General features: G+C 52.1%; 1 protein-coding gene across 1 annotated transcript in view; it reads right to left on the bottom strand.

Moving 5' to 3' along the window:
- The window catches only part of LMCD1 (LIM and cysteine rich domains 1), a 45,947-nt gene extending 36,156 nt beyond the window's left edge, over positions 1-9,791 (bottom strand). The window contains exon 1 of the mRNA XM_089665916.1: positions 9,736-9,791. Coding sequence (XP_089522042.1) covers positions 9,736-9,762 — 27 coding nt within the window. The 5' untranslated portion in view covers positions 9,763-9,791. The remainder of the gene's footprint in view (positions 1-9,735) is intronic.
- Positions 9,792-21,811: the final 12,020 nt, after the last annotated feature.

Genomic DNA, 21,811 nt, shown 5'->3' with positions numbered 1-21,811 from the left:
AATGTAAGGGACAATCTTCCCCCCACTGACCCCCAATGTAAGGAACATTCTTCCCACTGACCCCCAATGTAAGGGACAATCTTCCCCCCACTGACCCCCAATGTAAGGAACATTCTTCCCACTGATCACCAATGTAAGGGACAATCTTCCCCCCACTGACCCCCAATGTAAGGGACAATCTTCCCCCCACTGACCCCCAATGTAAGGGACATTCTTCCCACTGACCCCCAATGTAAGGAACATTCTTCCCACTGACCCCCAATGTAAGGGACATTCTTCCCACTGACCCCCAATGTAAGGGACAATCTTCCCCCCACTGACCCCCATTGTAAGGGACAATCTTCCCACCGACCCCCAATGTAAGGGACACTCTTCCCTCTGACCCCCAATGTAAGGGACATTCTTCCCACTGACCCCCAATGTAAGGGACATTCTTCCCACTGACCCCCAATGTAAGGGACAATCTTCCACCCAATGACCCCCAATGTAAGGGACAATCTTCCCCCCACTGACCCCCAATGTAAGGGACATTCTTCCCACTGACCCCCAATGTAAGGAACATTCTTCCCACTGACCCCCAATGTAAGGGACATTCTTCCCACTGACCCCCAATGTAAGGGACAATCTTCCCCCCACTGACCCCCATTGTAAGGGACAATCTTCCCACCGACCCCCAATGTAAGGGACACTCTTCCCTCTGACCCCCAATGTAAGGGACATTCTTCCCACTGACCCCCAATGTAAGGGACATTCTTCCCACTGACCACCAATGTAAGGGACATTCTTCCCACTGACCCCCAATGTAAGGGACATTCTTCCCACTGACCCCCAATGTAAGGGACATTCTTCCCACCGACCCCCCAATGTAAGGGACATTCTTCCCACTGACCCCCCAATGTAAGGGACATTCTTCCCACTGACCCCCAATGTAAGGGACATTCTTCCCACTGACCCCCAATGTAAGGGACATTCTTCCCACTGATCACCAATGTAAGGGACATTCTTCCCACCGACCCCCAATGTAATGGACATTCTTCCCACTGACCCCCAATGTAAGGGACATTCTTCCCACTGACCCCCAATGTAAGGGACAATCTTCCCACTGACCCCCAATGTAAGGAACATTCTTCCCACTGACCCCCAATGTAAGGGACATTCTTCCCACTGATCACCAATGTAAGGGACATTCTTCCCACTGACCACCAATGTAAGGGACATTCTTCCCACTGACCCCCAATGTAAGGGACATTCTTCCCACTGACCCCCAATGTAAGGGACATTCTTCCCACCGATCCCCAATGTAAGGGACATTCTTCCCACTGACCCCCAATGTAAGGGACATTCTTCCCACTGATCACCAATGTAAGGGACATTCTTCCCACTGACCACCAATGTAAGGGACATTCTTCCCACTGACCCCCAATGTAAGGGACATTCTTCCCTCTGACCCCCAATGTAAGGGACATTCTTCCCACTGACCCCCAATGTAAGGGACATTCTTCCCACTGACCCCCCAATGTAAGGGACGTTCTTCCCACCGACCCCCAATGTAAGGGACATTCTTCCCACTGACCCCCAATGTAAGGGACATTCTTCCCACTGACCCCCCAATGTAAGGGACGTTCTTCCCACTGACCCCCCAATGTAAGGGACGTTCTTCCCACCGACCCCCAATGTAAGGGACATTCTTCCCACTGACCCCCAATGTAAGGGACATTCTTCCCACTGACCCCCCAATGTAAGGGACTTTCTTCCCACCGACCCCCCAACGTAAGGGACATTCTTCCCACTGACCCCCCAATGTAAGGGACATTCTTCCCACTGACCCCCAATGTAAGGGACAATCTTCCCACTGACCCCCAATGTAAGGGACTTTCTTCCCACTGACCCCCAATGTAAGGGACATTCTTCCCACTGACCCCCCCAATGTAAGGGACATTCTTCCCACTGACCACCAATGTAAGGGACATTCTTCCCACTGACCCCCAATGTAAGGGACGTTCTTCCCATTGATCACCAATGTAAGGGACGTTCTTCCCACTGATCCCCAATGTAAGGGACGTTCTTCCCACTGACCCCCCAATGTAAGGGACATTCTTCCCACTGACCCCCCAATGTAAGGGATATTCTTCCCACCACTGACCACCAATGTAAGGGACATTCTTCCCACCGACCCCCAATGTAAGGGACATTCTACCCACTGACCCCCAATGTAAGGGACGTTCTTCCCATTGACCCCCAATGTAAAGGACGTTCTTCCCACTGACCCCCAATGTAAGGGATGTTCTTCCCACCGACCCCCAATGTAAGGGACATTCTTCCCACTGACCCCCAATGTAAAGGACGTTCTTCCCACTGACCACCAATGTAAGGGACATTCTTCCCACTGACCACCAATGTAAGGGACATTCTTCCCACTGACCCCCAATGTAAGGGACATTCTTCCCACCGACCCCCCAATGTAAGGGACATTCTTCCCACTGACCCCCCAATGTAAGGGACATTCTTCCCACTGACCCCCAATGTAAGGGACATTCTTCCCACTGACCCCCAATGTAAGGGACATTCTTCCCACTGATCACCAATGTAAGGGACATTCTTCCCCCTGACCCCCAATGTAAGGGACATTCTTCCCACTGACCCCCAATGTAAGGGACATTCTTCCCACTGACCCCCAATGTAAGGGACATTCTTCCCACTGACCCCCAATGTAAGGGACATTCTTCCCACTGACCCCCAATGTAAGGGACAATCTTCCCACTGACCCCCAATGTAAGGAACATTCTTCCCACTGACCCCCAATGTAAGGGACATTCTTCCCACTGATCACCAATGTAAGGGACATTCTTCCCACTGACCACCAATGTAAGGGACATTCTTCCCACTGACCCCCAATGTAAGGGACATTCTTCCCACTGACCCCCCAATGTAAGGGACGTTCTTCCCACCGACCCCCAATGTAAGGGACATTCTTCCCACTGACCCCCAATGTAAGGGACATTCTTCCCACTGACCCCCCAATGTAAGGGACGTTCTTCCCACTGACCCCCCAATGTAAGGGACGTTCTTCCCACCGACCCCCAATGTAAGGGACATTCTTCCCACTGACCCCCAATGTAAGGGACATTCTTCCCACTGACCCCCCAATGTAAGGGACAATCTTCCCCCCACTGACCCCCAATGTAAGGAACATTCTTCCCACTGACCCCCAATGTAAGGGACAATCTTCCCCCCACTGACCCCCAATGTAAGGAACATTCTTCCCACTGATCACCAATTTAAGGGACATTCTTCCCACTGACCCCCCAATGTAAGGGACAATCTTCCCCCCACTGACCCCCAATGTAAGGAACATTCTTCCCACTGACCCCCAATGTAAGGGACAATCTTCCCCCCACTGACCCCCAATGTAAGGAACATTCTTCCCACTGATCACCAATGTAAGGGACAATCTTCCCCCCACTGACCCCCAATGTAAGGGACAATCTTCCCCCCACTGACCCCCAATGTAAGGGACATTCTTCCCACTGACCCCCAATGTAAGGAACATTCTTCCCACTGACCCCCAATGTAAGGGACATTCTTCCCACTGACCCCCAATGTAAGGGACAATCTTCCCCCCACTGACCCCCATTGTAAGGGACAATCTTCCCACCGACCCCCAATGTAAGGGACACTCTTCCCTCTGACCCCCAATGTAAGGGACATTCTTCCCACTGACCCCCAATGTAAGGGACATTCTTCCCACTGACCCCCAATGTAAGGGACAATCTTCCCCCCACTGACCCCCAATGTAAGGGACAATCTTCCCCCCACTGACCCCCAATGTAAGGGACATTCTTCCCACTGACCCCCAATGTAAGGAACATTCTTCCCACTGACCCCCAATGTAAGGGACATTCTTCCCACTGACCCCCAATGTAAGGGACAATCTTCCCCCCACTGACCCCCATTGTAAGGGACAATCTTCCCACCGACCCCCAATGTAAGGGACACTCTTCCCTCTGACCCCCAATGTAAGGGACATTCTTCCCACTGACCCCCAATGTAAGGGACATTCTTCCCACTGACCACCAATGTAAGGGACATTCTTCCCACTGACCCCCAATGTAAGGGACATTCTTCCCACTGACCCCCAATGTAAGGGACATTCTTCCCACCGACCCCCCAATGTAAGGGACATTCTTCCCACTGACCCCCCAATGTAAGGGACATTCTTCCCACTGACCCCCAATGTAAGGGACATTCTTCCCACTGACCCCCAATGTAAGGGACATTCTTCCCACTGATCACCAATGTAAGGGACATTCTTCCCACTGACCCCCAATGTAAGGGACATTCTTCCCACTGACCCCCAATGTAAGGGACATTCTTCCCACTGACCCCCAATGTAAGGGACAATCTTCCCACTGACCCCCAATGTAAGGAACATTCTTCCCACTGACCCCCAATGTAAGGGACATTCTTCCCACTGATCACCAATGTAAGGGACATTCTTCCCACTGACCCCCAATGTAAGGGACATTCTTCCCACCGACCCCCAATGTAAGGGACATTCTTCCCACTGACCCCCAATGTAAGGGACATTCTTCCCACTGATCACCAATGTAAGGGACATTCTTCCCACTGACCACCAATGTAAGGGACATTCTTCCCACTGACCCCCAATGTAAGGGACATTCTTCCCACTGACCCCCAATGTAAGGGACATTCTTCCCACTGACCCCCAATGTAAGGGACATTCTTCCCTCTGACCCCCAATGTAAGGGACATTCTTCCCACTGACCCCCAATGTAAGGGACATTCTTCCCACTGACCCCCCAATGTAAGGGACGTTCTTCCCACCGACCCCCAATGTAAGGGACATTCTTCCCACTGACCCCCAATGTAAGGGACATTCTTCCCACTGACCCCCCAATGTAAGGGACGTTCTTCCCACTGACCCCCCAATGTAAGGGACGTTCTTCCCACCGACCCCCAATGTAAGGGACATTCTTCCCACTGACCCCCAATGTAAGGGACATTCTTCCCACTGACCCCCCAATGTAAGGGACGTTCTTCCCACTGACCCCCCAATGTAAGGGACTTTCTTCCCACCGACCCCCCAACGTAAGGGACATTCTTCCCACTGACCCCCCAATGTAAGGGACATTCTTCCCACTGACCCCCAATGTAAGGGACAATCTTCCCACTGACCCCCAATGTAAGGGACTTTCTTCCCACTGACCCCCAATGTAAGGGACATTCTTCCCACTGACCCCCCCAATGTAAGGGACATTCTTCCCACTGATCACCAATGTAAGGGACATTCTTCCCACTGACCCCCAATGTAAGGGACATTCTTCCCACTGACCCCCCAATGTAAGGGACGTTCTTCCCACCGACCCCCAATGTAAGGGACATTCTTCCCACTGACCCCCAATGTAAGGGACATTCTTCCCACCGACCCCCCAATGTAAGGGACGTTCTTCCCACTGACCCCCCAATGTAAGGGACGTTCTTCCCACCGACCCCCAATGTAAGGGACATTCTTCCCACCGACCCCCAATGTAAGGGACATTCTTCCCACTGACCCCCCAATGTAAGGGACGTTCTTCCCACTGACCCCCCAACGTAAGGGACTTTCTTCCCACCGACCCCCCAACGTAAGGGACATTCTTCCCACTGACCCCCCAACGTAAGGGACATTCTTCCCACTGACCCCCAATGTAAGGGACAATCTTCCCACTGACCCCCAATGTAAGGGACTTTCTTCCCACTGACCCCCAATGTAAGGGACATTCTTCCCACTGACCCCCCCAATGTAAGGGACATTCTTCCCACTGACCACCAATGTAAGGGACATTCTTCCCACTGACCCCCAATGTAAGGGACGTTCTTCCCATTGATCACCAATGTAAGGGACGTTCTTCCCACTGACCACCAATGTAAGGGACGTTCTTCCCACTGACCCCCAATGTAAGGGATATTCTTCCCACCGACCCCCAATGTAAGGGACATTCTTCCCACTGACCCCCAATGTAAGGGACGTTCTTCCCATTGACCCCCAATGTAAAGGACGTTCTTCCCACCGACCCCCAATGTAAGGGATATTCTTCCCACCGACCCCCAATGTAAGGGACATTCTTCCCACCGACCCCCAATGTAAAGGACATTCTTCCCACTGACCCCCAATGTAAAGGACGTTCTTCCCACTGACCACCAATGTAAGGGACATTCTTCCCACTGACCACCAATGTAAGGGACATTCTTCCCACTGACCCCCAATGTAAGGGACGTTCTTCCCATTGACCCCCAATGTAAAGGACGTTCTTCCCACTGACCCCCAATGTAAGGGATATTCTTCCCACCACTGACCACCAATGTAAGGGACATTCTTCCCACTGACCACCAATGTAAGGGACATTCTTCCCACTGACCCCCAATGTAAGGGACATTCTTCCCACTGACCCCCAATGTAGGGGACATTCTTCCCACCACTGACCCCCAATGTAAGGGACATTCTTCCCACTGACCCCCCAATGTAAGGGACATTCTTCCCACTGACCACCAATGTAAGGGACATTCTTCCCACTGACCCCCAATGTAAGGGACATTCTTCCCGCTGACCCCCCAATGTAAGGGACATTCTATCCACTGACCCCCCAATGTAAGGGACATTCTTCCCAGTGACCCCCCAATGTAAGAGACATTCCTCCCACTGTCCCCCAATGTAAGGGGCATTCCTCCCACGGACCCCCCAATGTGAGGGACATTCTTCCCACTGATCACCAATGTAAGGGACATTCTTCCCACTGACCCCCAATGTAAGGGACGTTCTTCCCACTGACCCCCAATGTAAGGGACGTTCTTCCCACTGACCCCCAATGTAAGGGACGTTCTTCCCACTGACCCCCAATGTAAGGGACGTTCTTCCCACTGACCACCAATGTAAGGGACATTCTTCCCACTGACCACCAATGTAAGGGACGTTCTTCCCCCTTACCACCAATGTAAGGGACGTTCTTCGCACTGACCCCCAATGTAAGGGACGTTCTTCCCACTGACCCCCAATGTAAGGGACGTTCTTCCCACTGACCCCCAATGTAAGGGACGTTCTTCCCACTGACCCCCAATGTAAGGGACAGTCTTCCCACTGACCCCCAATGTAAGGGACGTTCTTCCCACTGATCACCAATGTAAGGGACGTTCTTCCCACTGACCCCCAATGTAAGGGGCATTCTTCCCACTGACTACCAATGTAGGGGACATTCTTCCCCCTGACCCCCAATGTAAGGGACATTCTTCCCACTGACCCCCAATGTAAGGGACATTCTTCCCACTGACCTCCAATGTAAGGGACGTTCTTCCCACTGACCCCCAATGTAAGGGACGTTCTTCCCACTGATCACCAATGTAAGGGACATTCTTCCCACTGACCCCCAATGTAAGGGACATTCTTCCCACTGACCCCCAATGTAAGGGACATTCTTCCCACTGACCCCCAATGTGAGGGACATTCTTCCCACTGATCACCAATGTAAGGGACATTCTTCCCACTGACCCCCAATGTAAGGGACATTCTTCCCACTGACTCCCAATGTAGGGGACATTCTTCCCACTGACCCCCAATGTAAGGGACATTCTTCCCACTGATCACCAATGTAAGGGACATTCTTCCCACTGACCCCCAATGTAAGGGACATTCTTCCCACTGACCCCCAATGTAAGGGACAATCTTCCCACTGACCCCCAATGTAAGGGACGTTCTTCCCCCTGACCACCAATGTAAGGGACGTTCTTCCCCCTGACCACCAATGTAAGGGACGTTCTTCCCCCTGACCACCAATGTAAGGGACGTTCTTCCCACTGATCACCAATGTAAGGGACGTTCTTCCCCCTGACCACCAATGTAAGGGACGTTCTTCCCCCTGACCACCAATGTAAGGGACGTTCTTCGCACTGACCCCCAATGTAAGGGACGTTCTTCCCACTGACCCCCAATGTAAGGGACGTTCTTCCCACTGACCCCCAATGTAAGGGACATTCTTCCCACTGATCCCCAATGTAAGGGACGTTCTTCCCCCTGACCACCAATGTAAGGGACGTTCTTCCCCCTGACCACCAATGTAAGGGACATTCTTCCCACTGACCCCCAATGTAAGGGACATTCTTCCCACTGATCCCCAATGTAAGGGACGTTCTTCCCCCTGACCACCAATGTAAGGGACGTTCTTCCCCCTGACCACCAATGTAAGGGACATTCTTCCCACTGACCCCCAATGTAAGGGACGTTCTTCCCCCTGACCCCCAATGTAAGGGACGTATTTCCCACTGACCCCCAATGTAAGGGACATTCTTCCCACTGACCCCCAATGTAAGGGACATTCTTCCCACTGACCCCCAATGTAAGGGACGTTCTTCCCCCTGACCCCCAATGTAAGGGACATTCTTCCCACTGACCACCCCAATGTAAGGGACGTTCTTCCCACTGACCCCCAATGTAAGGGACGTTCTTCCCACTGACCCCCAATGTAAGGGACGTTCTTCCCACTGACCCCCCAATGTAAGGGACGTTCTTCCCACTGACCCCCAATGTACGGGACGTTCTTCCCACCGACCCCCCAATGTAAGGGACATTCTTCCCCCCACTGACCCCCAATGTAAGGGACGTTCTTCCCACCGACCCCCCAATGTAAGGGACGTTCTTCCCCCCACTGACCCCCAATGTAAGGGACATTCTTCCCACTGACCCTCAATGTAAGGGACATTCTTCCCACTGACCACCAATGTAAGGGACAGTCTTCCCACTGACCCCCAATGTAAGGGACATTCTTCCCACTGACCCCCAATGGAAGGGACATTCTTCCCACTGACCCCCAATGGAAGGGACATTCTTCCCACTGACCCCCCAATGTAAGGGACATTCTTCCCACTGACCCCCCAATGTAAGGGACATTCATCCCACTGACCCCCAATGTAAGAGACATTCTTCCCACTGACCCCCAATGTAAGGGACGGTCTTCCCACTGACCACCAATGTAAGGGACGTTCTTCCCCCTGACCACCAATGTAAGGGACGTTCTTCCCACTGACCCCCAATGTAAGGGACAGTCTTCGCACTGACCCCCAATGTAAGGGACGTTCTTCCCACTGACCCCCAATGTAAGGGACGTTCTTCCCACTGACCCCCAATGTAAGGGACGTTCTTCCCACTGACCCCCAATGTAAGAGACATTCTTCCCACTGACCCCCCAATGTAAGGGACATTCTTCCCACTGACCCCCAATGTAAGGGACATTCTTCCCACTGACCCCCAATGTAAGGGACATTCTTCCCACTGACCCCCCAATGTAAGGGACATTCTTCCCACTTACCCCCAATGTAAGAGACATTCTTCCCACTGACCCCCCAATGTAAGGGACATTCTTCCCACCGACCCCCAATGTAAGGGACATTCTTCCCCCCACTGACCCCCAATGTAAGGGACATTCTTCCCACTGACCCCCAATGTAAGGGACATTCTTCCCACTGACCCCCAATGTAAGGGACTTCTTCCCACTGACCCCCAATGTAAGGGACATTCTTCCCACTGACCCCCAATGTAAGGGACATTCTTCCCACTGACCCCCAATGTAAGGGACATTCTTCCCACTGACCCCCAATGTAAGGGACATTCTTCCCCGATATTATTAGTACCCCTCCCCCCCTCTCTGTATATTCTGTACATTTGGGTATATGGAGGTCAGGACTCACCTTCTGCACTCCAGTTCTGAGCTCCATCCCGGTGATTCCAGGACTCCGGGATTCTGTTCCTTGTCCTCCTCTGGCTGGGATCTCTATGAGCTCCACTTTCTGCTCCTCACTATAACAAAGAGGTGAGAACTCAGCCAGCCAATCCCAGGGCCAGGGAAACTTTCCAGCCAATCAGGGTGGGGCCCTTCCCTATGGTGGGAACACCCTGGCTGGCTGAGCTCAGAGGAGTCCAGGAATGATTCACACTCCACTTCCTCCATCATTTCTAGTTCTTCCTTTAAAGGAATTGGAATGGCAGCTCTGTGAGGAGAAAGCCCAGAACTGACCAGTCCAGGTGACCTGGCTAATGGGTGGCTTGTGTCCCCGAGGGCCCCGGAGTAGTGCTGGGCTTTCCGATGACCCCCAGAGGCACCGCATGTTCCATTGTCACCTCAGATCTGTCGGCTGTGAGCCATCTATGTACACAGCACTGTACTGACCTGACCCCAGGAGCTTACAATCTAATCTCCCCATATCACAGACACTGTGCAGACAGGAGCCAATTACCTGCCTGCATGTCTCTGGAGTGTGGGAGGAAACCGGAGTACTCGGAGAAAAGCTGCACAGGCAGAACATGCAAACTCCATGCAGATGTTGTCCTGGCCATGAACTGAGTGCTGCAGGCAGAAGTTGTGACCACTGAACCGCCTCTTCATATAAGTGGAACTCTTATCATTGGACCCGCAGAGGGCCACCGAGGGGAGAGGCAGGGGCTGATCCGTGTCAGACATTCGTGTGAGGCAGGGGCTGATCCGTGTCAGACATTCGTGTGAGGCAGGGGCTGATCCGTGTCAGACATTCGTGTGAGGCAGGGGCTGATCCGTGTCAGACATTTGTGTGAGGCAGGGGCTGATCCGTGTCAGACATTCGTGTGAGGCAGGGGCTGATCCGTGTCAGACATTGGTGTGAGGCAGGGGCTGATCCGTGTCAGACATTGGTGTGAGGCAGGGGCTGATCCGTGTCAGACATTCATGTGAGGCAGGGGCTGATCCGTGTCAGACATTCGTGTGAGGCAGGGGCTGATCCGTGTCAGACATTCATGTGAGGCAGGGGCTGATCCGTGTCAGACATTCGTGAACACGGATCACAGACACCAGGATCTCCAGGATTGTGTCATCTCTGATCCGGAATTTCAGTCCAGGAAGTGGAAGGTGAACCTGGATGATGCCGGAACAGAGATGGTGCCGTCCTGTGATCTCTGTGAGAGGGAATAATACCTGGAAGGGGGCACGGTATGGAACATGTATGGACTTAGCATGACATTGAGTTGCACCGTCTCTGTTTCCAGATGAAGCTGCAATTTCTAGAACTCCTCATTATCTCTGGTCTTCTCTCAGTGGCCAGTTGGAGGCGCTATTTTACACATCACACAGAGGACACACACAGGACACACACAACACACACAACACACAGATGACACACACAGGACACACACAACACACACAACACACACAGGACACAAACAACACACACAACACACACAGGACACACACAACACACACAACACACACAGGACACACAGAACACACACAGGACACATAACACACAACACACACAACACACACAGGACACACACAACACACACAGGACACACACAACACACAGGACACACGCAGGACACACAGGACACACGCAGGACACACAGGACATGAACAAAACACACAGGACACACACAACACACACAACACACACAGGACACACAGGACACACACAACACACAAGACACACGCAGGACACACACAGGACACACAGGACACACGCAGGACACACACAACACACACAGGACACACACAACACACACAGGACACACACAGGACATGAACAAAACACACACAGGACACACACAGGACACACAGGACACACACAGGACACACAGGACACACACAACACACACAGGACATACACAACACACACAGGACACACACAGGACATACACAACACACACAACACACACAGGACACACACAACACACACAGGACATACACAACACACACAGGACACACACAGGACATACACAACACACACAACACACACAGGACACACACAACACACACAGGACACACACAACACACACACAGGACACACACAGGACACACAGAACACACACAGGACACACACAGGATACACACAGAACACACACAGAACAAACAGGACATACACAGGACACACACACAACACACACGACACACAGAACACACACAGGACACACACACAACACACACAGGACACACACGACACACAAAGCACACACAGGACACGCAGAACACACACAGGACACACACAGGACACACACAGCACACACAGGACACACACAGGACACATACAACACACACAGGACACCCAGGACACACACAACACACGCAGGACATACACAGGACACACACAGGACACACACGACACACATAACACACAGGACACACACAACACACATAACACACAGGACACACACAACACACACAGGACACACACAACACACATAACACACAGGACACACACAACACACATAACACACAGGACACACACAACACACACAGGACACACACAGGACATACACAGGACACACACAAGACACACACAACACACAGGACACACACAACACACACAGGACACACACAGCACACACAGGACACACACAACACACACACATGATATACACAGGACACATAACACACAGGACACACACAACACACACACAGGACATACACAGGACACACACAACACGCATAACACACAGGACATACACAACACACACAGGACACACAGAACACACACAGGACACACAAAACACACATAACACACAGGACACACACAGGACATACACAGGACACACACAGGACACACACAACACACACAGGACACACAAAACACACATAACACACAGGACACACACAGGACATACACAGGACACACACAGGACACACACAACACACATAACACACAGGACACACACAACACACACAGGACACACACAACACACACACAACACACGCAGGACACACACAGGACACACACAACACACACAGGACACACACAGGACATACACAACACACATGACACACAGGACACACACAACACACACAGGACACACAGGACACACACAACACACACACAACACACGCAGGACACACACAGGACACACACAGGACACACACAACACACACAGGACACACACAGGACACACACAACACACATAACACACAGGACACACAGAACACACACAGCACACACAGGACACACACAACACACACAGCACACACAGGACACACAGAACACACACAGCACACACAGGACACACACAGGACACACACAGGACACACACAGGACACACACAGCACACACAGGACACACAGGACACACACAACACACACAGGACATACACAACACACATTCAACACACACAGGACACACACAACACACACAGGACACACACAGGACACACACAGGACATACACAACATACACAGGACACACAGGACATACACAACATACACAGGACACACACAGGACACACACAACACACACAGGACATACACAACACACACATAACACACAGGACACACACAGGACACACAGGACACACACAGGACACACATAACACACAGGACACACATAACACACAGGACACACACACACAGGACACACAGGACACACCTCCTGCACGTCTGTTCCCTGTCCCCCAATCACAGAGCAGAACCCGAAGGATCGATGTATAAAAGTCGCTCTTCGCTCCTCATTCCGGATTCTCTGTCCTGGAGCCTCCGGGAGGGAAAAATCCCGCAAAGTTCTCTTTGTATATGAGGGGGAGGGGCAGCTGTCGGCCATCATTAACCCCGTCTTCATTATCAGTTGTAACACGGTCTGTCCTAACCAAGGGTTAAAGGTTTAAGGGCGGGGCTTCTTCCATTGTATGTTAATGAGGACAGACTTGGGACAGGCTCACTCTGACATTGTTCATATAACCTTCCAGTCAGCCATGACACCTCCTCCCTTTAGATTGTAAGCTTCATGAGCAAGGCCCTCCCAGTCCCCTGTATAGTCCCTGTACTGCCCCCTTTATATTGTGAAGTGCTGAGCAAACTGCTGGCGTTATATCGATGCTGTATAATAATATGGGGGGCCCTCCAACATGGGGGGAGGAGCCTCCATGCCACATCTCAGCTGGGCGGAGTTAACCTTTTCATTTCCATATATTACAAAGTCCTCGTCCTGCCAGCCGTGTAGATTATAGACGACACGCAGAAAAGTCGGAGTTCCCCTTTAATTTCCCCCCGGTAAAAAAATCCATCCCCCCCAGATTCCGGAGACTTCATTCATTACACTGCAAATATGGAGATCCTCCGAATGAAGCACCTTCTGTAGGCGGAGCCTCCTGTACTTCTGGCCCCCTCATATACCCCCCGGGGCCTCTTCATATACCCCCCACCCCCGGGGCCCCTTCATACACCCTCCCAGGGCTTCTTCATATTCCCCCCAAACCCCGGGGCCCCTTCATATACCCCTCTAGGGCTCCTTCATATACCCCCCAGGGCCCCTTCATATACCCCCCAAACCCCAGGGCCCCTTCATATACCCCCCACGGCCCTTTCAAATGCCCCCCACCCCCTAGGGCCCCTTCAAATACACCCCAACCCCCCCAAGGCTCCTTCATATACCCCCCCAGGGCCCCTTCATTTACCCCCCTGAGGTCCCTTCCTATGCTGTCACTGAACTCCCTGAAGTCACTGAACTGTCACTAAGGTGTCACTGGGGTCACTGAGGTCACATGCACACTGTATTCTCTGTGACACCTTTTCTAGCAGCCATTGCAGTGAATGGTGTCAGACAATCTGGTTGGCCGTCTAGTGATAATCCTGCATCTTCCCAGTCAGCTGACCACATGATTTCTGGGCATCACAGACAGTTCTTATTTCATTAGATGAAGCGGACTGAATGTCACTGAACTGACACTGAACTGACACTGAATGTCACTGAACCGTCACTGAACTGTCACTGAACTGTCACTGAATGTCACTGAACTGACACTGAATGTCACTGAACCGTCACTGAACTGTCACTGAACTGTCACTGAACTGACACTGAATGTCACTGAACCATCACTGAACTGTCACTGAACCGTCACTAAACCGTCACCGAACTGTCACTGAACCGTCACTAACTGTCACTGAACCGTCACTAAACTGTCACTGAATGTCACTGAACCGTCACTGAACTGTCACTGAACCATCACTGAACTGTCACCGAACTGTCACTGAACCGTCACTAAATTGTCACTGAATGTCACTGAACCGTCACTGTACTGTCACTGAATGTCACTGAACTGTCACTGAACTGACACTGAACTGTCACTGAAACATCACTGAACTGTCACCGAACTGTCACTGATACTCTAAAAATGTTCCAGATTTTTCATCCGAATTCCCCCAGAGACGACGCCCTCCTCTATCGCCATGGTTACGTCTTTGTTTGCAGCAGAGGTGCTGAGAAATATTTTTGTTGTTTTGGGTAATCCGGGAGGAATGTTTCTTTTGGATATTTTCTGAATTCTGCGGCTATAATTAGAGCGCGTTCCGGCCAACAAATACCCGACGTCAGTGCCAGGGGGAGGCCAGCCGGGGGGGCCCTTGTCACCATCTGGTGCGGAGCCCTGACCCCGCGGAGCCGAGTCCTCAGAGGTACAATGTGTCCAGCCGAGAGATCGGAGAGACGACAATAAATGTTCCCGGGAAAGACGCAGACAATCGTCCTCCGACACCTCACAACCGGCCGGACTGGCGCAAGTCCAACGGATCACACCGGGGTCTTCGGGGAATCCGGAACGTCTCGGCTAATTCCAGCTCCGGATCTTCTGTCTGGAATTCTGGGAATGGTTCCAATCTTTGAAATCTCATTCATCGCTCCGGGTGAGACGACCCCAACTTCTGCCGGAATGTCACAACTGTCACTGAACTGTCACTGAGATCACTTAACTGTCACTGAGATTACTGAACTGTCACTGAGGTCACTGAACTGTCACTGAGGTGTCACTGAACTGTCACTGAGATTACTGAACTGTCACTGAGGTCACTGAACTGTCACTGAGGTGTCACTGAACTGTCACTGAGATCACTTAACTGTCACTGAGATTACTGAACTGTCACTGAGGTGTCACTGAACTGTCACTGAGATTACTGAACTGTCACTGAGGTCACTGAACTGTCACTGAGGTGTCACTGAACTGTCACTGAGATTACTGAACTGTCACTGAGGTCACTGAACTGTCACTGAGGTCACTGAACTGTCACTGAACTGTCACTGAGGTGTCACTGAGATCACTGAACTGTCATTAAGGTGTCACCGAAATCACTGAACTGTCATTGAACTGTCACTGAACTGTCACTAAAGTGTCAATGGGGTCACTGAGATCACTGAACTGTCAATGAACTGTCACTGAACTGTCACTAAAGTGTCAATGGGGTCACTGAGGTCACATGCACACTGTATTCTCTGTGACACTACATGATGTTTGCAGCTGCGGTTTTTTCCCTGCGTGTTTTGGGCATTTCTGCGCATTTCACCTTCCTTTATTCTCAGAATGTATTACATGTGACGCAGGTGAACGCTCCCGGCTGCCATGTCTGAGCTCAGGGTGGCACTCAGCAGGGAGTCTGCGCCAGAAATGACCGTTGGCGGGCTTGTTGGTGCTATGTGTGTCCGCACAATGTGTGATTCCCAGGCAGGGGGTTCCACCATCAACACACAAACAGCTGCCTCCTGGCTTGCAGCATTCTGCTCAGGCCCCCCCCATTCCCCACATGCCCCGCCCATCCCCCCAGACCACTTCCCATCCAAGACTGCCCCCCCCTGTCCCCATCTGCCCCCCCCAGACCACTTCCCCGCCAACACTGCCCTCCCTGTCCCCCCCCAGACCACTTCCCCGCCAACACTGCCCCCCCAAGACCACTTCCCCGCCAACACTGCCCCTCCTCTGTCCCCCCCATCCCCCCTGACCACTTTCCCGCCAACACTGCCCCCCCTGTCCCCCCATCCCCCCCTGTCCCCCCCCCGGACCACTTCCCCACCAACACTGCCCCCCCTCTGTCCCCCCCTCCCCTGTCTGCCCCCCTCTGTCCCCTCCAGACCACTCCCTTGCCAACACTGCCCCCCGCAGCTCTGGTCCTCAGGCTTGGACTCCACCTCTGTCAGAACACACCCCCCCCTCTGGCTCCTCCCTTACATACACCTGGATTCCTAAGGTGGGAGGAGCCCGGAACCCACCTGCACAGTGTCCTGGTCTCAGGATTAGAGGTTTCCTCCGGACCCCCCTGACGTCTCCGGATCCTGAGGAAGCCACTCCTCGGGGCTTTGGAGTTTCGGGGCTTTGGAGTTGTCACGGTTCACCCCACAAGCCACGCCCACAGCGACTAGCTAACCGAGGCACGCACGTGCGGCCATGACTTGGGGTAAGAGGGAATAAGGGGGCCTTAACTTCTAATATATAAAACCGTATATAAGATCAGCCGTGATATCCGTCCTCAGCCCGCACTACCTCTGCCCACCACCGGGGGGAGACTCCACTCCAATCCAGAGGGCTGACCACACACTGGCAGATACAAATCTTACATACAATCTGCTGCACTGATTAGAGTTGAGGAGCAGCTTAGTAATCACACCCTTCTAGAGTCCCTCCAGCTACCTACAGCTTGAACCCCGATGTTATCACCCTTCCACTGTCCACACCCCCCCACACCAGACACACCCCTCCCCCACACACACCCCCACACCAGACACATCACAAACGGTAGCCTGCCACCACCCAACAGTTTATCCACAGAACGGTCTGCTGGGACACCACACACACACAGATCTCCGTCTGGCCGATCTGTTACCTTTTACAATCTGCACTCAATCTGCCCACACACAGAGCAATTGCATACAGATTGGCAATGAGCTTGACCGAGTGTATAAAGGCACTAAAATCCAATCCAATCTAATCTCTCCAATCTGATTTCTCCAATCCAATCTCTCCAATCTAATCTCTCCAATCCAATCTCTGCAATCTAATCTCTCCAATCCAATCTCTCCGGAGATATGAGCCCGAGCTTAAATACACAGAAGTCACTAATTAATTTTAAGATTTAATATCCATGAAAGTGGGCGGAGCATAAAATATGTACAAAGTATAAAAAGTTACAAGAAATACGAGAAGACACACAAATTACTTCACTATAAAATAAAAAGGGAAACAAAACAGAAAACGTTTACCGAGATCTATCCTGTGACTGGAGCAAGTCAGAGAAAGTCAGCAATCCGTCAGTCAATAGGACCGGCTCCTTACAAATCACCACGACCATACCTCAAGTCCTCAATTTATGGGAAGATGGACGTAGGCGGGACATTAGTCCTTGGCCAATCAACCCTGGGGGGTGTTCCTGTACCCGCCCACAGAATGTTCTGGGTGATAAAATGCCCAAAGTCGATTGGACCAGGAGCGGTTTGAATCACCAAGTCGGGGATTAAATTTTATCAGTCCGATCGCGACAGTACCAATCAATGTTCAGCTGTCGCAATCCAGTGCCACATAACCGTTTTCTGCGTTTCTCTGGGATTCTACATAGTCCACAAATACGGTTTTTACATGCAGATGTAGCCCACAGAGTGTCCAATCAGAAGGAAGTATTTTCATCTCTCTGCAACTAATTGTTATGATCTGCCAGGTGGTGCCTCTGGCAGTCCACTGGACAGACCTACCCGAAGCATGGAATCTAAGTCCCGGTCTGTGCTTTCACCAGGGCCCCTGATGGTGGGGATGGACTTGTAACAGACCAGGGCCAGGTCACGACCTCCGAGCAGGCCCACCAGTGGCAGAGGCAACCTCCGGGGATGTATAGGTACTGGGAGAGCCAGATGTGAGGAGGACGGCGGGACCTAGCAGGATGGGTCACGAGCAGCAGTCCCGTGGGGTAAGCGAGGTACAGAATCGGCAAGCCAAGGGTAGTCAGGTCACACGCAGGTCAGCAGGATAAGTCAGTCCGCAGATAGGTCAAACAAGCCGAGGATCAGGAGTGGAGAAGGCAGAGTAGTCAGGGCAATCCGAGTCAAATGCAGGAGAAGGCAGAGTAGTCAGGACAATCCGAGTCAAATGCAGGAGAAGGCAGAGTAGTCAGGACAATCCAAGTCAAATGCAGGAGAAGGCAGAGTAGTCAGGACAATCCAAGTCAAATGCAGGAGAAGGCAGCGTAGTCAGGGCAATCCGAGTCAAATGCAGGAGAAGGCAGCGTAGTCAGGACAATCCGAGTCAAATGCAGGAGAAGGCTGCGTAGTCAGGGTCAATCAGGGTCAAATGCAGGAGAAGGCTGCGTAGTCAGGGTCAATCAGGGTCAAATGCAGGAGAAGGCAGCGTAGTCAGGACAATCCGAGTCAAATGCAGGAGAAGGCAGAGTAGTCAGGGCAATCCGGGTCAAATGCAGGAGAAGGCAGCGTAGTCAGGACAATCCGAGTCAAATGCAGGAGAAGGCAGCGTAGTCAGGACAATCCGAGTCAAATGCAGGAGAAGGCAGCGTAGTCAGGGACAATCCGGGTCAAATGCAGGAGAAGGCAGCGTAGTCAGGGACAATCCAAGTCAAATGCAGGAGAAGGCAGAGTAGTCAGGACAATCCAAGTCAAATGCAGGAGAAGGCAGAGTAGTCAGGACAATCCAAGTCAAATGCAGGAGAAGGCAGCGTAGTCAGGGCAATCCGAGTCAAATGCAGGAGAAGGCAGCGTAGTCAGGACAATCCAAGTCAAATGCAGGAGAAGGCTGCGTAGTCAGGGTCAATCAGGGTCAAATGCAGGAGAAGGCTGCGTAGTCAGGGTCAATCAGGGTCAAATGCAGGAGAAGGCAGCGTAGTCAGGACAATCCGAGTCAAATGCAGGAGAAGGCAGCGTAGTCAGGGCAATCCGAGTCAAATGCAGGAGAAGGCAGCGTAGTCAGGACAATCCGGGTCAAATGCAGGAGAAGGCAGAGTAGTCAGGGCAATCCGAGTCAAATGCAGGAGAAGGCTGCGTAGTCAGGACAATCCGGGTCAAATGCAGGAGAAGGCAGCGTAGTCAGGGCAATCCGAGTCAAATGCAGGAGAAGGCAGAGTAGTCAGGACAATCCGAGTCAAATGCAGGAGAAGGCAGAGTAGTCAGGACAATCCGAGTCAAATGCAGGAGAAGGCAGAGTAGTCAGGACAATCCGAGTCAAATGCAGGAGAAGGCAGAGTAGTCAGGGCAATCAGGGTCAAATGCAGGAGAAGGCAGAGTAGTCAGGACAATCCGGGTCAAACACAGGAGAAGGCAGCGTAGTCAGGGCAATCCGAGTCAAATGCAGGAGAAGGCAGCGTAGTCAGGGCAATCCGAGTCAAATGCAGGAGAAGGCAGCGTAGTCAGGACAATCCGAGTCAAATGCAGGAGAAGGCAGAGTAGTCAGGACAATCCGAGTCAAATGCAGGAGAAGGCAGAGTAGTCAGGACAATCCGGGTCAAATGCAGGAGAAGGCAGCGTAGTCAGGGCAATCCGAGTCAAATGCAGGAGAAGGCAGAGTAGTCAGGGCAATCAGGGTCAAATGCAGGAGAAGGCAGAGTAGTCAGGACAATCCGAGTCAAATGCAGGAGAAGGCAGCGTAGTCAGGACAATCCGGGTCAAACACAGGAGAAGGCAGCGTAGTCAGGGCAATCTGAGTCAAATGCAGGAGAAGGCAGCGTAGTCAGGACAATCCGGGTCAAATGCAGGAGAAGGCAGAGTAGTCAGGACAATCCGGGTCAAATGCAGGAGAAGGCAGCGTAGTCAGGGCAATCCGAGTCAAATGCAGGAGAAGGCAGAGTAGTCAGGGCAATCAGGGTCAAATGCAGGAGAAGGCAGAGTAGTCAGGACAATCCGAGTCAAATGCAGGAGAAGGCAGAGTAGTCAGGGCAATCCGAGTCAAATGCAGGAGAAGGCAGCGTAGTCAGGACAATCCGAGTCAAATGCAGGAGAAGGCAGCGTAGTCAGGACAATCCGGGTCAAATGCAGGAGAAGGCAGCGTAGTCAGGACAATCCGGGTCAAATGCAGGAGAAGGCAGCGTAGTCAGGACAATCCAAGTCAAATGCAGGAGAAGGCAGCGTAGTCAGGACAATCCGAGTCAAATGCAGGAGAAGGCAGCGTAGTCAGGACAATCCGGGTCAAATGCAGGAGAAGGAAGAGTAGTCAGGGCAATCCGAGTCAAATGCAGGAGAAGAAAGCGTAGTCAGGGCAATCCGGGTCAAATGCAGGAGAAGGCAGCGTAGTCAGGACAATCCGAGTCAAATGCAGGAGAAGGCAGAGTAGTCAGGGCAATCCAAGTCAAATGCAGGAGAAGGCTGCGTAGTCAGGACAATCCGGGTCAAATGCAGGAGAAGGCAGAGTAGTCAGGGCAATCCGAGTCAAATGCAGGAGAAGGCTGCGTAGTCAGGACAATCCGGGTCAAATGCAGGAGAAGGCAGCGTAGTCAGGACAATCCGGGTCAAATGCAGGAGAAGGCAGCGTAGTCAGGGCAATCCGAGTCAAATGCAGGAGAAGGCAGCGTAGTCAGGACAATCCGAGTCAAATGCAGGAGAAGGCAGAGTAGTCAGGACAATCCGAGTCAAATGCAGGAGAAGGCAGAGTAGTCAGGACAATCCGAGTCAAATGCAGGAGAAGGCAGAGTAGTCAGGGCAATCCGAGTCAAATGCAGGAGAAGGCAGAGTTGTCAGGACAATCCGAGTCAAATGCAGGAGAAGGCAGCGTAGTCAGGGCAATCCGAGTCAAATGCAGGAGAAGGCAGAGTAGTCAGGGCAATCAGGGTCAAATGCAGGAGAAGGCAGAGTAGTCAGGACAATCCGAGTCAAATGCAGGAGAAGGCAGCGTAGTCAGGGCAATCCGAGTCAAATGCAGGAGAAGGCAGAGTAGTCAGGACAATCCGAGTCAAATGCAGGAGAAGGCAGAGTAGTCAGGGCAATCCGAGTCAAATGCAGGAGAAGGCAGCGTAGTCAGGGCAATCCGAGTCAAATGCAGGAGAAGGCAGAGTAGTCAGGGCAATCAG

This window comes from Staurois parvus, unplaced genomic scaffold, assembly GCF_062004578.1.
Source record: "Staurois parvus isolate SC_StPar_1 unplaced genomic scaffold, SC_StPar_1.0 ptg002406l, whole genome shotgun sequence".
Taxonomy (NCBI): Eukaryota; Metazoa; Chordata; class Amphibia; order Anura; family Ranidae; genus Staurois; species Staurois parvus.
Note: the sequence above shows the minus strand (reverse complement) of the source record. Positions and strands in the feature narration are given on the sequence as shown.